This window comes from Ranitomeya imitator, chromosome 6 (assembly GCF_032444005.1).
Source record: "Ranitomeya imitator isolate aRanImi1 chromosome 6, aRanImi1.pri, whole genome shotgun sequence".
NCBI classification, from domain to species: Eukaryota; Metazoa; Chordata; class Amphibia; order Anura; family Dendrobatidae; genus Ranitomeya; species Ranitomeya imitator.
Window position 1 is genome coordinate 46,219,489 of NC_091287.1, and position 14,004 is coordinate 46,233,492.

General features: G+C 40.2%; 1 protein-coding gene across 3 annotated transcripts in view; it reads right to left on the bottom strand.

The window, feature by feature from the left end:
• Window positions 1–1,132: 1,132 nt before the first annotated feature.
• Window positions 1,133–14,004, bottom strand: part of LOC138641856 (uncharacterized) — a 33,088-nt gene continuing 20,216 nt past the window's right edge. For all 3 annotated transcript variants that reach the window (XM_069729596.1, XM_069729595.1, XM_069729594.1), the window contains 3 exons: window positions 11,613–12,151; window positions 9,705–9,771; window positions 1,133–8,904 (listed from right to left, as the gene is read on the bottom strand). In XM_069729596.1, coding sequence (XP_069585697.1) covers window positions 7,385–8,904; window positions 9,705–9,771; window positions 11,613–12,151 — 2,126 coding nt within the window. In that variant the 3' untranslated portion in view covers window positions 1,133–7,384. The remainder of the gene's footprint in view (window positions 8,905–9,704; window positions 9,772–11,612; window positions 12,152–14,004) is intronic.

Sequence of the window (14,004 nt, forward strand, 5' to 3'; positions counted from 1 at the left end):
ACGTGCGGAAACAATGAATATCAGATGTGATTACCCGTCCTTTTCACTCAACAGGTTGCATTTGTTTTGACGCAATGTGATTTTCCCCTTTAATAAATTACTGAGAGCCGGCATCATGCTGGGATCGCTATTTAATAAAGAATATAAGCAATATGACAAAGTCATTTATGATAGGACAGCCTGAAGCGCAGGAACAGCAGCCAGATGGTAACTACCAATATCAATTATCAACTTCATGTTTTCCTATTACGGTCGATTGCAAAAAAATAAACCCAAAAATGAAATCCTGCTAAATTACAACATAATTGTTGACAAATCTGAAGGAAATGAGATTACTAAGAAAATAACTTTCAACGTGTTGCTATGTGTTCAGTATGCATCTGAGCTAACTACCGTAGAATTTTCCAAAATAATGATGTAACATATGATGACAACTCGTCGCCTTAAATTATTATATAGACCGATTAGACCTAATGAAGCTGGTGTACTTTAAAATCCTTATCAGAACGACTGCATAATCCTTTGTGAAAGTTTAACTCAACCATTCGCCTAGCTAGTTTGATTGACAGCTCCTCAGTGTCCCTCCTCCCTGCTGCTGTTGAGATCTCACACTGCTCAGTACAAGCTGTCACTCAGGCAGGGTGGACGGAAACAGAATACCCTTGGACTCAAGAGCCCTCTCAGTCTATAGCTGGCCTTATTCTAATATTAGGGTTGTACAGCCATTCTGACATGGATTTTCACAGTAAGTACATCAGCTTCGTCAGGTCTAAGATCTATCTAATTATTATTATCATTTATTTATATAGGTCCATTAATTCCTTGGTGCAGCACATGAGAAAGGGGTTACGTACAGAGTAATACTACATCGAATAATGTATGGCGATTGTACTTTGGAATCTTGTGACAGATCCGCTCTATAGGTTACAACCTTCATTTCCACTTTGCTGGTTCCAGTACTAGGTGTTATTGGCGCCGTAACTGGGAGCTTATGTGAGAAGCGCAGCAATAAAGAAGCACAGTGTGAACAGATGTCAAAAAGGCATGTCGGGAACTATAGTCTGCTGCTCACATGGGCTGCTGCTGACTCTTGCTGTATGAGACGGAACAACGATGTTGCAGAAAAAAGTAATACAAAAATAATTGTACACTTTATTTTGGTTTTAAAAGTAAATGATTACATTACAAATATTAATTAATTAGAAAATATGAATCATGTTATATCCCCTTTAAATAAAGAACAGAGGCATCTTTTAGAAAGTAATAACTGGAAACAGAAGTAGTCCGTAGAGGGCCAGAGAACTTTTTGTTGTTTCTGTCATTTCGCTGTTTTTGTCTAACCTTATTCTTTTATATGAAAAAAAAAACGAAAAGGAAAAGCCTAACTAGAAATAAAAATGAATAAGTGAACAAAAGAGTATTATTGATCATCTTTAATTCTTTAAATTGAAACACTCCAGCCTTCTGTGTCCATCACTTTTTTTCCTTGGGTTTGGGAGTGATGGACAGTTGAGATTTTAGAGAAAGATAAGGATCCAGATGCTTTAGATTTGTCATGGGTTACATTACTAGGTTCTCCCTATCTACAGGTGCATCTCACAAAATTAGAATATCATCAAAACGTTAATTTATTTCAGTTCTTCAATACAAAAAGTGAAACTCATATATTATATAGAGTCGTTACAAACAAAGGGATCTATTTCTTGTGTTTATTTCTGTTAATGTTGACGATTATGGCTTACAGCCAATGAAAACTTAAAAGTCATTATCTTAGTAAATTAGAATACTTTATAACACCAGCTTGAAAAAATGATTTTAACATCCAAAATGCTGGCCTATACTGAAATGTATGTTCAGTAAATGCACTCAATACTTGGTCGGGGCTCCTTTTGCATCAATTACTGCATCAATGCGGGGTGGCATGGAGGCGATCAGCCTGTGGCACTGCTGAGGGGTTATGGAAGCCCAGGTTGCTTTGATAGCAGCCTTCAGCTCGTCCGCATTGTTGGGTCTGGTCTCTCATCTTCCTCTTGACAGATTTTCTATGGGGTTAAGGTCAGGCCAGTTTGCTGCCAATCAAGCCCAGTGATACTGTTGTTTTTACACCAGGTTTTGGTATTTTTGGCCCTGTGGACAGGTGCCAAGTCCTGCTGGAGAATGAAATTTCCATCTCCAAAAAGCTTGTCGGCAGAGGGAAGCATGAAGTGCTCTAATATTTCATGGTAGACGGCTGCGCTGACTTCGGTCTTGATAAAACACAGTGGACCTACACCAGCAGATGACATGGCTCCCCAAAGCATCACTGATTGTTTTTTCTAAACTAAAACCTCAGTATTCAGGTTAAATTGCCATTTTGGCACTTTACAATAAATCAGTGAGTTTTGGGTTGAAGTTTGGGCACTCCATTTCTAAAAGGTTCGCCATCACTGTTCTAGCCCATTATTTCAATAAAATGGCTCTGGAGTCAGCACGTGTGCATGTCACAATATCTGGCACCATTTTATTGAAGAGACTGAATATGTGAATACGCAGACACAGTGTCTTAAAAAAATGGCGTTAAATTAAAAATGTAATAACAAAAATGCTTGCCACTTGGGGAAAAAACGGGTTCAAAAGCTAGTTATACTATACTGAGGACTATCTGGTGCATTATGCTATATGGAGGCTATTTAGAGGGCCATGATAAAGTGTGGGGATTACAGTGAGGGGGCCATCATACAGTGTTGGAGATAATGTGGGGTCTTTGTACATTATGGGGGCCATCATACAGTGTTGGAGCAATTAAACAGTTTGGGGGCTACTAAGGGGTCAGTATACTATGTAGGTGGTCCTATACAGTGAGGGGGCATTATACTGTGTATAAGAGAGCATCATACTGTGCATAGGGGAGCTGTACTGGGGCGAGACTCGGGACATTATTGAATGTAAAGTGGGCACTTATTGCTATAGGGGAACTCAGGTTATTGTGACTGTCAAAGGGGCACACAGGGCATTATTACATTCTAGGAGGCAAAATGTGGGCACTGTTTTTAGGCACTTTTCACATGGCATTACTATACAGTATTATACTGTAGAGGGTTGTTTTACCATTTAGAGGGTACATAGAAGGTGCAGTAATAAGGAGACATTCGGCAACAGCGGCTCAGTATGGGATATCAGTAGGATGAGGAGTTTGTGCAGGTTGGCAATGGATGAGGACTGTGCAGGAAATGTGATAAATCAAATGTGGTGGATTGTCGCTGTGACAGTGGTTTGCGCACTATGCCGCTCCTTTAAAGCAATAAAAGTTAGGACTCACTGAGAGGTTTGCCGTGATGTGGCAGTGGGCTTTAAACAGTCTGATCAGAATGTTAAACTTAGAACCTCATGTTCAGTTATATATATCTTTGCCTGGCAGCATTAGATCGATGTATGATTTTTTGGAGGTGCGGTTCATGCTCGTTTTTCAGAGAAGTGAAATGTGTCTTTGTTGTATTCTCTGCAGACGAATCCTGGCTGGAGAAGTTGTTGTGTTGGTCTGGGCCAGATGGAAAAGACAGGAAAAGTGAACGACTGCACCAGAAAGAATATCAGCTGTAAGTCATTTTCTGTAACTGTATTGTAATCTATTACATGTTCTGCAGGACTGGTATCTACCACTATATGGTCAGCATATGGCAGTAATATTGAACGTTGGTCTTTGTATAGAGATTATTTTCAGTACCGTATTTTTCAGACTATAAGACGCACCGGACCATGAGTCGCACCCCAAATTTTCAGAAGGAAAATAGGGAAAGAAAATTAATGTGTCAAATGGGGGTCTGTCTTACAGCTGGAATTCAGCTTACTGAGGGGGATCGGCAGCGCTGGTGGAGCGTGGTCACAGGGGGTGTTCGGTGGTCTGGCGATATGACTTCCATCCCAGGCTGGTGTAGCTGGTGCAGCTGGTGCGGCAGGTGCGCAGGTTCGGTGGTGGAGCTCTGTGGTGCGGGGGGCTCTGCCGGTATTTGGTGAAAGCTCGGAGACCCCTGTATATCAATTGCTGTGATGCGGTGGCCTTTGGGAAAATGTCCGCCGGGGGAGGCGCATGCTCAGATTGAGATCTTGACAACTCGGGCCTCCAGGCTTTTACAAAATGCCAGCAGAGCCCCCCGCACCACAGAGCACCTCTGCCGAAGTTGCCGCACCAGACTGGGAAGGGAGTGTGATCATTGCCCTGCAGCGTCGGACCGGGAACGCCACAGAATTGCCACACTCCTGCTGCCGCCACAGTATTTGTAAGTATATTCCAACTATAAGACGCACCCCCATTTTCCTTCAAAAATTTTTGAGGGAAAAGAGCGTCTTATAGTCTGAAAAATATGTTAATTGCCCGGTCATCTATTGATGTTCTTCTACATCCACTATTAGGGTGCACCACCATAGTTGTAATCAGGGTTACCTGCTTAGGGGCCCACTCGGAAGTTTTGCCCTCCCTGAACCAAAACCCTAGCTACGCCTCTGCTCTAACTCATCTGATTTTGCTGACTAATCCTGACCATGACCTGTCTGTCTGTCCTAAGAAAAAACTTTTTAGACTAAAAACAAAGGAGGCTCCCTGAGGTCCCGGCATCCCCACCTAAAAAAATAATAAAAGACACAAAATACTTTGTACTTTGTAGAAATAAGATTTAATTACGAATCTGTACGGTAAACTGAGCAATTTATTAAAATAATTTTAAATATATAATTCCTGATATAAAAAAAGATGTCATTGTAAATGATACAAGTATTATACATTCTAGGCACCAGTATTATTCACTGCACAACTAGAGCTATTAAACTACTTTTTAATCTGTCTAAAATTCTTTTAAAAAAATCATACAAAAGACTCGATTTAAAGTGATCGTCTCATCTTGTACAATCTGAAACCCTTGCAAGCCCTCACGCAACGACCATACAATAAATCATATCATAGGGCATTCTGCAGGGGTGTGCAAACCGCGTCAAGTTCCACATTGCACTGGTTGTGCCCTTAGGTTTCCACTACGCATGAGTAGCACGTACTTTCATTAGTTCTATGTGGCGCACCATAATAAGTATCCTACATGATTTCCTATGTCATCCCTGCTAGAAGTATAGGAGAAAATCCCATATGCACCTGTTTATAGGTTCATACACATGGGTGTCATTTTTCCATCACCATTGACTTCCATGGGGAAAATCAGCATACAGTACCTGCGCTATCCACTGGAGCATTGCATAATTATGTTTTAGGCATATTTTGTCTCCGTACAACTTGGACTTGGCACCAAGCAATAATATGAGTGCACATGAGTCCTAAATCTATAGACTCCTCCAATGAAAATAATGCATTAAAACAGTTCTTTTTTTATAAAATATAAATATATGTAAGAATTAACAAAAATAGACACATGAATGGTGGAACCATTTGGTGCCAGCAAAACAGGCCTGATTCCCCGTAATATACTTCTCTTACAAAAGTTCTTTGTCATTTCTTATGTTTTCGATGCATATTTTAAACATATAATACATTATTGCCTACTAATGTTGTGTCATTCTTCTAACACTTAATATTTACAAAAAACACATTTTATAATAGTTTGCTTCATTTTTAGCATAAAACATGTATTCTATTACTCAAAAAATCTATATTGAATTTTTACAGAGATTTCCCATGATGTGCTGTTTAATTATATTAATTTAGGCAATACATGAACCATATGATATTTACTTCTGGACTGGGCCTTTAATGAAATAGGTGGAAAAAGTATTGTAGAACTTGTTCACTTTTATGGTATTTATAGGGTTCCTGCATCATTGTTAGGGCCTGTCAGTCAAAGTGCTCTACATGGGAATACTCAGCTTCATTCATCCAAAGTGGTTGACAATGGTTACAGCTTTCTACAAAAGTAAGTAGTTCTCTTGAAGGGAGTCTGTTAGCACAAAATGCAAAAGTACAGGTTCTGGGTGTTCCTTTGGGCGGCCAAAAAGTTCATTGCACCTTCCCATCTACTTTTCACCTCCTCTTCCTTGATTGACATTTCTGGCTTTACAGGAGAGAAAAAAAAGGGCAGATATAGAAGAGAATCAAGTGAATGAGATGGCCAAGCCAAGGATTTATCTACCACCTGTGCTTTGTTCGAACAGTTATTTTCTGCTGATTCCTTTTAAAAGAAACCTGTCACCAGGTTTGGCCGATATGAGATACGGCCACCATTTTTCAGGCCTGATCTATAGCATTCTATAACTCTGTATATCTGCCCCCAACCTGACCTGAAAGAGAAGAAAAATAACGTTTATTATACTCACCTGGGGAGCAATCCGGTTCAAGTGGTGTCGATGTTCTTGGTCCGGCCCCTCCCTTCTTTTTGCAATGCAGTGCTCCTTCTTGCTTCTTATGAATCACGTGTCCCTATGTCATCCGCACAGTCTCCACGACATCGAGCTCCTGCACAGGCATACTTCTTTGCCCTGACTAGGCCAGAGTAAAGTACTGCAGTGCGCATGCGCCAGGGATCTTTGACATTTCCCGGCACCTGCGCAGTGCAGTACTTTGCTCTGCCATCAACAGGGCAGAGAAGTATGCCTGAACAGGAGAGTGATGCCAAGGAAACTGTGTGGATGACATAGGGACGCATTATCCACACGAAGCAAGGAGTACGGCATCGCAAGTAGATGGGAGGTGCCGGACAAGAAGCAGCGACACCCCTCAGACCGGACTGCCCTGCATGTGAGTATAATAAAAGCTTTTTTTCTTCTCTTTCAGGTCGGGTTGGGCATATATATACAGAGTTACGAAATGCTGTATATCAGGTCCGAAAGGTGGTGGTGACCTTAACTTATATCGGCCAAACCTGGTGACAGGTTCACTTTAAGGCCCTTTTACAAAGGTCATAACCTGTCAACTAAATATTCACAAGAACATTCTTTGCTAATCATTGCTACTTGTGAAAATGGCAGGAATCAGCCAATAAATGAGTGAACACACTTTTGTCAACCAGCCACATCTTTTATATGGGCTTAAGAATTATTGGTCTTGGGCGGTACTTCTCATAAATACAGGGGATACCCTGCCGAGAATATACAAACTGTATGGGAACAGTAATAGCAATAATCGTTCTTCCTCATGCAGTTGCAAATGTAGATGATTTCCAAGTGAAAATTGAAGTAGCAATGATCAACAATCTATATGATAAATTGGCGCTCGGTATGAACAGACTATAATCCTCAATGTCAACTTCCTACCCAGTTTTCAAAATGTCAAGTCACCTCCACTCCATCTGCTTAGGTTGCAAATAGTAAGTACAAACTGTGGAAACTGAAGCTCAAGACGCATGGCCTGACTTTTTGGCTTTATCCAATGATATAGAGTCAGCCTAATGTGTACCATCCGATGGCTGCTCTATGATGAAACCCATAGGATAGACAAATTAGTCCCTTTGTCATGAGCGATCTGATTGATTCGACCACGAACACAGTCAAGTGAAACTGATAACATTGTACCATTTTCAACATGAAATGAAGACCGTAGAGTCACGCTAGTCCATTGACTTCCTTCTGGCATCTGCCCACCAATTTGCTGGGCGACCACAGTTGGTTGCACTTGGTCATTCACCCATGTACTAATTGTCACTTTTACAACGTTGCAGGAATGGATCAATTTCAGGTTGAAAGACACACTGACACCTCCCCTTTGGGTAAACTTGAAATATTTGTAGGCAAACTGACCAGTTGAAATAAGCTGAATTATCTTGTCATTGGCCATATCCAGGCTAAAACTCAAGACCTTATTTCTCACTGCTCCTGTTGGTAATCCAGAACTAGATACTGAGGCTGTGATAGCAGTGGAAATTGCAGTCGGAATCCAGAGAAGACTTAACATGCTAATTCCAGAGTTTTCACCAAAATATCTAACATTGCATTGAGCCGGTGATAGAACCTCAAAGTTTATTACGTCTCCGGAGTTAACTTTGGCCACTCCAGATCCCGAAATGGACGTGTCTCGGTAGTTGACTCCAGACTTAAAAACTTGAATTAATTCAGAGTTTGTGCCATTTCTATTGATGTAAAAAATCAGATTAAACCCTTCACGCACACAAGTCGGACCCATGGAATATAAGGCTTGTTGAAAGACAAATTTGACTACGCCAGACTCCGTTAACTTAATACTTCTTCCATCGTGAGATAGACTGACCATGTATGGATCAGATACAGAAATAATCTTGAAGGTGGGCCGATAGTTTGTTTGGTAATGCATTGCGGTGGACATCTGAGCACTCATGGCCACCGCTCCAGTATCATGAGACAGCCAAATCAAACTAAGTGGAGTGTTCAGGTCATAAACATGTAAGTCTTTACTCTGGTTACAGAACTGGTTGGGGCTTTTTAGAACCACAGACATAGTTTGGCTTGGCTCAACTTCTGCTGCACAACTTACACTCGTGCTCTGGAAGTATTTTCCTTCTGGCTGTTCTATTCTTGAACCACTTATCTCATAACCTTCTTCGCTGTTGTTAAGCTTTAATGACAGCTGAAGGAAATTCCTGCAGTTATGTTTCACTGCAAAATTCAGATCCACCCATAACAAGCCGTGTTGTTTGAAGACCACTTGATTTTCTTCAGGAGATAAGATTTCGCAATGCATCTTCTCTTTGATCTTTAAGGGGAGTCCTGGGTAGATCTGTGAGACAGGTGGTTTAGGCGTCGGCAGAGAAAGGCTAGCCGACCATGATTCCGATAATTTGCTTTCACTGATAACTGTGCAAACTGTATCACTATCCGCAGTACATGAAAAGGTAACAACGCCTTCTTCACACTCAGAGCAGGCTTGACACTCTTGAAGCTCCTTATTAAAGAAGTATTGGTCTCCACAAATCCCTAAAGCTGCATCTTTTTCAGCAACCCCAAGACACCGGAAGCCACCTAGTAAAATAATAGCAACAAAACATGTTTAATAGTGACAAGCTACTAAGACTTGTCCTAGTATAAAGCAACTTACAGGGGTTGTCCAGTCTTGGACTACAAGTCTGTAGTCACTCTATGTAACTGCAGACTTGTGAATCCTCACATCACATGCAATGCACGCTGTGAGGATTCTCCAGTGCCGGTACTGGGGGGTCGTGTGACTGCAATTATGCAATTTGCATATTTCTGGCTAAGTTCTGACTACACTGTGTCTATGACTGCAGTCTTGTTACCTAATACTGGACAACCCCTTTATATAGGTTCCCTTTTAGGATACTTAATGTACGCTGATAGTATCATTTGATTATAAATAATTCAGTAGTAAATTTGAAGACACAGAAAATACCATCCAAGTCACCATTTTTCACCGTTCACAACCTCTTCTGTCACCATAAAATAGAATCAAGGGGTGTGAAGCTGCAGGAACGCTAGCACAGTGTGTCTGTGAGGCTGCAGGAGAGGGGGAGGATCTACAGGGGGAGAAACCTGATTTGCTCAGTACACACAATACTTCCCAGAAAGGACCCACCTACTCAGCAAGCATGACAATCAATAATGTAAATGGATAGAGAAATGCATAGGGACAAACAGAAAAAACTAAATTATTTCTGCTATACTTAGGGAGGGGACATTCCTGGCTAAATATAATATACATTAATAGATGCATGAATCATTAAATTAATACATTACATATATATTTTTAACCTAAAATGATTTTGCATATCCCACCCTCCATTAGGATTGAGTAAAAGCAGTACCTGGAGTGTTTAAACACTTAATCCTCTCACCACAGATACTTGGTGAATCCATGCACTCATCTCTGTCCTAAACAAAAATGCAATAAAATAAAGTTATTGCCATGTAATATGATGTTAGGTACATTGTGCTCTGGTTTTGTTTTTTGGTTATACAATGGTGAAGATTAACACAGAGCTACCAAGTTCATGACAAGTAATACTCCAATAATCCTTTAAGGGGCTTTCTTTAGAGCATTGCCTCTACTTTTAATTGTCAATGAGCCTATATTCATCTCCAGTACTGGTGTTGCTCATCTACATTCACTAATGTGTCACACAACGATCTAAGGGCATCAGCATCCTAGAAGTCATCATATGACAGCTGCAGCCAATCAGCGGACACTGACCGGTTACATTCCATCCATGGCAGCTTCTTACATTCAGACGGAATGTGAAGGCTTCAGTCGATTAGTGGTGGCATGATGTGCCTTAAGATGCTGATCCTTCAAAACAGCTGGCACACTAGCATTTACAAAGGAATAGCTCCAGTCCAGGACCTAAGTATAGAATTATTTTCTTTTCTCATTGCTTGTCATGAATTTGATGAGCGGGCATCACTTTGTCGGCACTGAGCAAAAACGTCATGAAAAGTCACAAAACTCCCAAATATTTTGCGACGCCTTGTGTTGCCTAAAAGGTTTGCAAATTGTCAAAGCTTTTCATGCCAGTTCCACGTCACCATCCTGTGATTACCCAGAAGTCAGTAGTAACGGTCACAAGCTCTCAGTATAAGTCTATAAGAGCCAGAACGAGGCTCTCATAGATTCACATTGAAAAATGACTTCTGGCTAGCTCCTGCAAACCCTGGAGTGATCCGGCAGGTCTCAAACTGCTGGAGAACGACTGGAGCAGTGATGATAGACAGCTGCTGGAAAGGGTGAGAGTTGGTACAGGGATCTTACATTAGTAGCACCACTCTAGTACTGCAATAAACAATTATCTATGAGCATGCATATATGTCTGGGCTAGATAAACATGTTATATCCATAGAATAAATCATTTTATGGACTATTCATATACTGTTGGCCAAGTCATTAGAAACTTACTAGTGACCATCAACTCTACATATTGAACGCCATAATCTCACAATCCTTGCCCCAGAAAAATTAGCATAACGGGACCAAAATAAGACATTTTCATTAGTTTTTCAACACTCGGGGTGTTAACAATCTGTAAAATATTGGACAGCGCATAAAAATAGGGCACTTTTTGGAGAGTCCAAAAAAAATCTCATGCCCTTGACTTTTTCTAAGGTAAAAACTTTTATGATTGCAATTATAATCATTTTTCTTACATCAAAGTACATGATAGCATATGAGCTACGAAACATACACTCCTCTACATTGAGTTTGTAACATCAATTTGGAAAAGTCATGGATTTATGAAAACCCCAGGCTCAATAGCTATGCTAATTGTATACAAATGATGAACAACATTTGAAAATGAACATGAAACATTTTTAAAATATCTCAACTCATTCAGTATGGAGTACGAGCACTACGCACAAAAATTCCCGCACTTACAGCTTTGGCTGCTATCAATGAGTTTAATAATGATTGTCTGAGGGATGTTCTCCCACACCGAATGGACTTGGTAAAATCATCAAAAGCCACTGCTGGCAGATCCCTTTTCTATTCCCGACCAATGACTTTCCAAATGTGCTCAAGGGAAGACAAGTCCAGAGATGAAACCCAATTTTGGAACCATGAGTGTCACTCTCCATCAACAAATACCAGTTAACACCACTGACTCTCGAATCACAGACTCTTGGACCTCTGATTATGCCCTGGTGGATGCTACAGTTAATGCTGAAATGCAAGGTTTTTAATTTAATGATTGTTCTTGTAACATAATAACATTTTTACTTACTTGACAAATGCGATCAATATTTTCAGAACACTCAGATAGTTGGAAAAATCCTGCAGGACACAAGGTACATTTTTCACATAGAGGAGGTGTTTTTTGAAAGTTGCAAAACTCATCACTCTCGCAGATGCCACATTCGGGTAGAGGCTCCTCGACATCAATCACTTTAGCATCCACATCCATCTTATGTACAGAGTATGTTTTCTGAAGATGATTCTGAACCTGGTTTTGCAACCCTTGGAGATGTGCTTCAAAATACTGCTGTATGTCCTCCTGGAGACTCTGGAAGGACATCTGCTTTACGGTGTCAAACAGGATACTGTACTGGATTTTGACCATGTCCATTTGCTCATACATTCTCCTCTGTTGCTCTATAATTTCTCGTTGCTGGTTAACCAGTAAGTTCTGCTGTTCAGATAGTTTCTGCTGTAAATCCGTTATGGTCTTTTGTTGGATTTTCAACGACTCCACAAACTTTTCCTGGCCTTTGGCCAATTGCAACTGAAGAATAAGAGCATCTTCTGATGGAACTTCATTTTCTCCTAAAATATGAAATTTTGTCAGAATTTTGAAGTAATAACTTTAGTCCTACACGTTACAAGTACAAAACGTGATTCGCAATCGTGCAAGATTTTTTTCGAATTTATACCAGCTTTAAAGGCAATCAAAAACCACGATTAAAGGTGTTCAACAAACAACGATTCTGACATTTTGTTTTCATTTTTTTATCTTACCGTTTACTGTAAGGGAATAAATAAGATATTAGATCCATACAGTTAAGCATCTCGCAATTGTGTTGCTGGTTGGTTATGGAAATCCGAAGGGATGCCTCTCCACTAGTGATGAGCGAGCGCGTTCACCACTGCTCAACACTTAATTGAACATTGAGGTGCTCGGGCATGCTTGTTACTTGATCGAGTATCGCGGATGTTTGAGTGGCATGCTCAAGACAGCCAATAAACATGCAAGGATTGCCCGCGATACATGGTAATACTCTAGCCATGTGGGCAACTGGCATTACTGTGATTGGCCGGTCGCATCGTGTCATCGATTCTTATAGCAGACTCGGGGATGCAATGCTCAACACATTCTCCTCTGGAAGCAGTTCAGGGAGAGTTGTTATAGACGGGAGAGCTTAGATTAATGTCCACCCCCGTAATTAATATAAAGTTGTGTCCTTTAGTGCTTTTTCGGTGGCACTAAAGGGTGTTTTTAACCTTTTAAACCTATTAAATAACCTATTTGATAACAAGCCATTGTAAGGCAGACAGCTGGGGGCTGTGTGACCTGGTAAGAGCGGTGATGTCAGTAACATTGCTGACGCCATCACCACTCTCGCCAGGTCTCGATGAGCGCAGCCTGACTAGGAGTGGCCTTTGAAGCTTCATTCTCAGAAGGAGGCTTTATAGGTTGTACTACAGATTCGGTGGATGTCAAGGGAACGACAAACTACGTCAGAGTTGCAGGGTTAATAAATTGGCAAACGAGGGACTGTCTCTTGTCTATATTGATTTAATTCTCCCTTGTTATGTCTTTCAGCTTGCCTGTTGCCAGTCGTGCAACCAGTATCTCTCTCGGAATACTGGAGTGACGTACCGCAGTTTTATCGGGCATTGATATCATGCTGATGTAGTGCAATTAGTTTGGCCAGAATCATAGCCTATGATCGTATAGATGTATTGCGATGCCATAATATAAACAAATCAGATAAATTATAGTCTCTGGCTGTACTGCTCTGTTATCTCCTTTATACTCCTCGTGCCTTCACAGTCCAAGGTTAGCAATGTTATTCGATTCCAGATAAATAAAACTCGAAACGATAACAGATTAATTAGAGTTAGATAGAATCAAACCGAACGTAATTGCACATTTAATAGGGTTTATATTTAAAAATGAGCATAAACCCTGACGCAGTTTTGGCATATAATTAGATGTATAGTTGGATGAATAGCAAGGAAAGCTATATGAGGTTCAATTTTAACCCTAGTAGGAGTTATATGGCAAATTATCCAATAATTATATAGAGTATTTTTCAGTCACTCTAAAAATTGTATTATATCATAGTTGGAGTTGACACAAAATCAGGTGGTGAAAATTCTAGAATACTAAAGGTGTTTAACATCAGTACTCAGATCATAGTATAGATTGGTAATTTATAGGAATCGGGACATATCATTATAAACATGGCATAATGTACAGTATGGCAATAGATTAAAGGTGGATTTGTCAAAAAAATAAATATTACTAACAGGATATTACTTTAAGATTATTAAAAAGCAGGCTATAATTGGGTATAGATAAAATAAATTCATACCTTAAACCCAAATTATATACAAATTATATACTTATTTAATATATATTAATATACTATATATAAGCATTTTTCCAAGGAAAG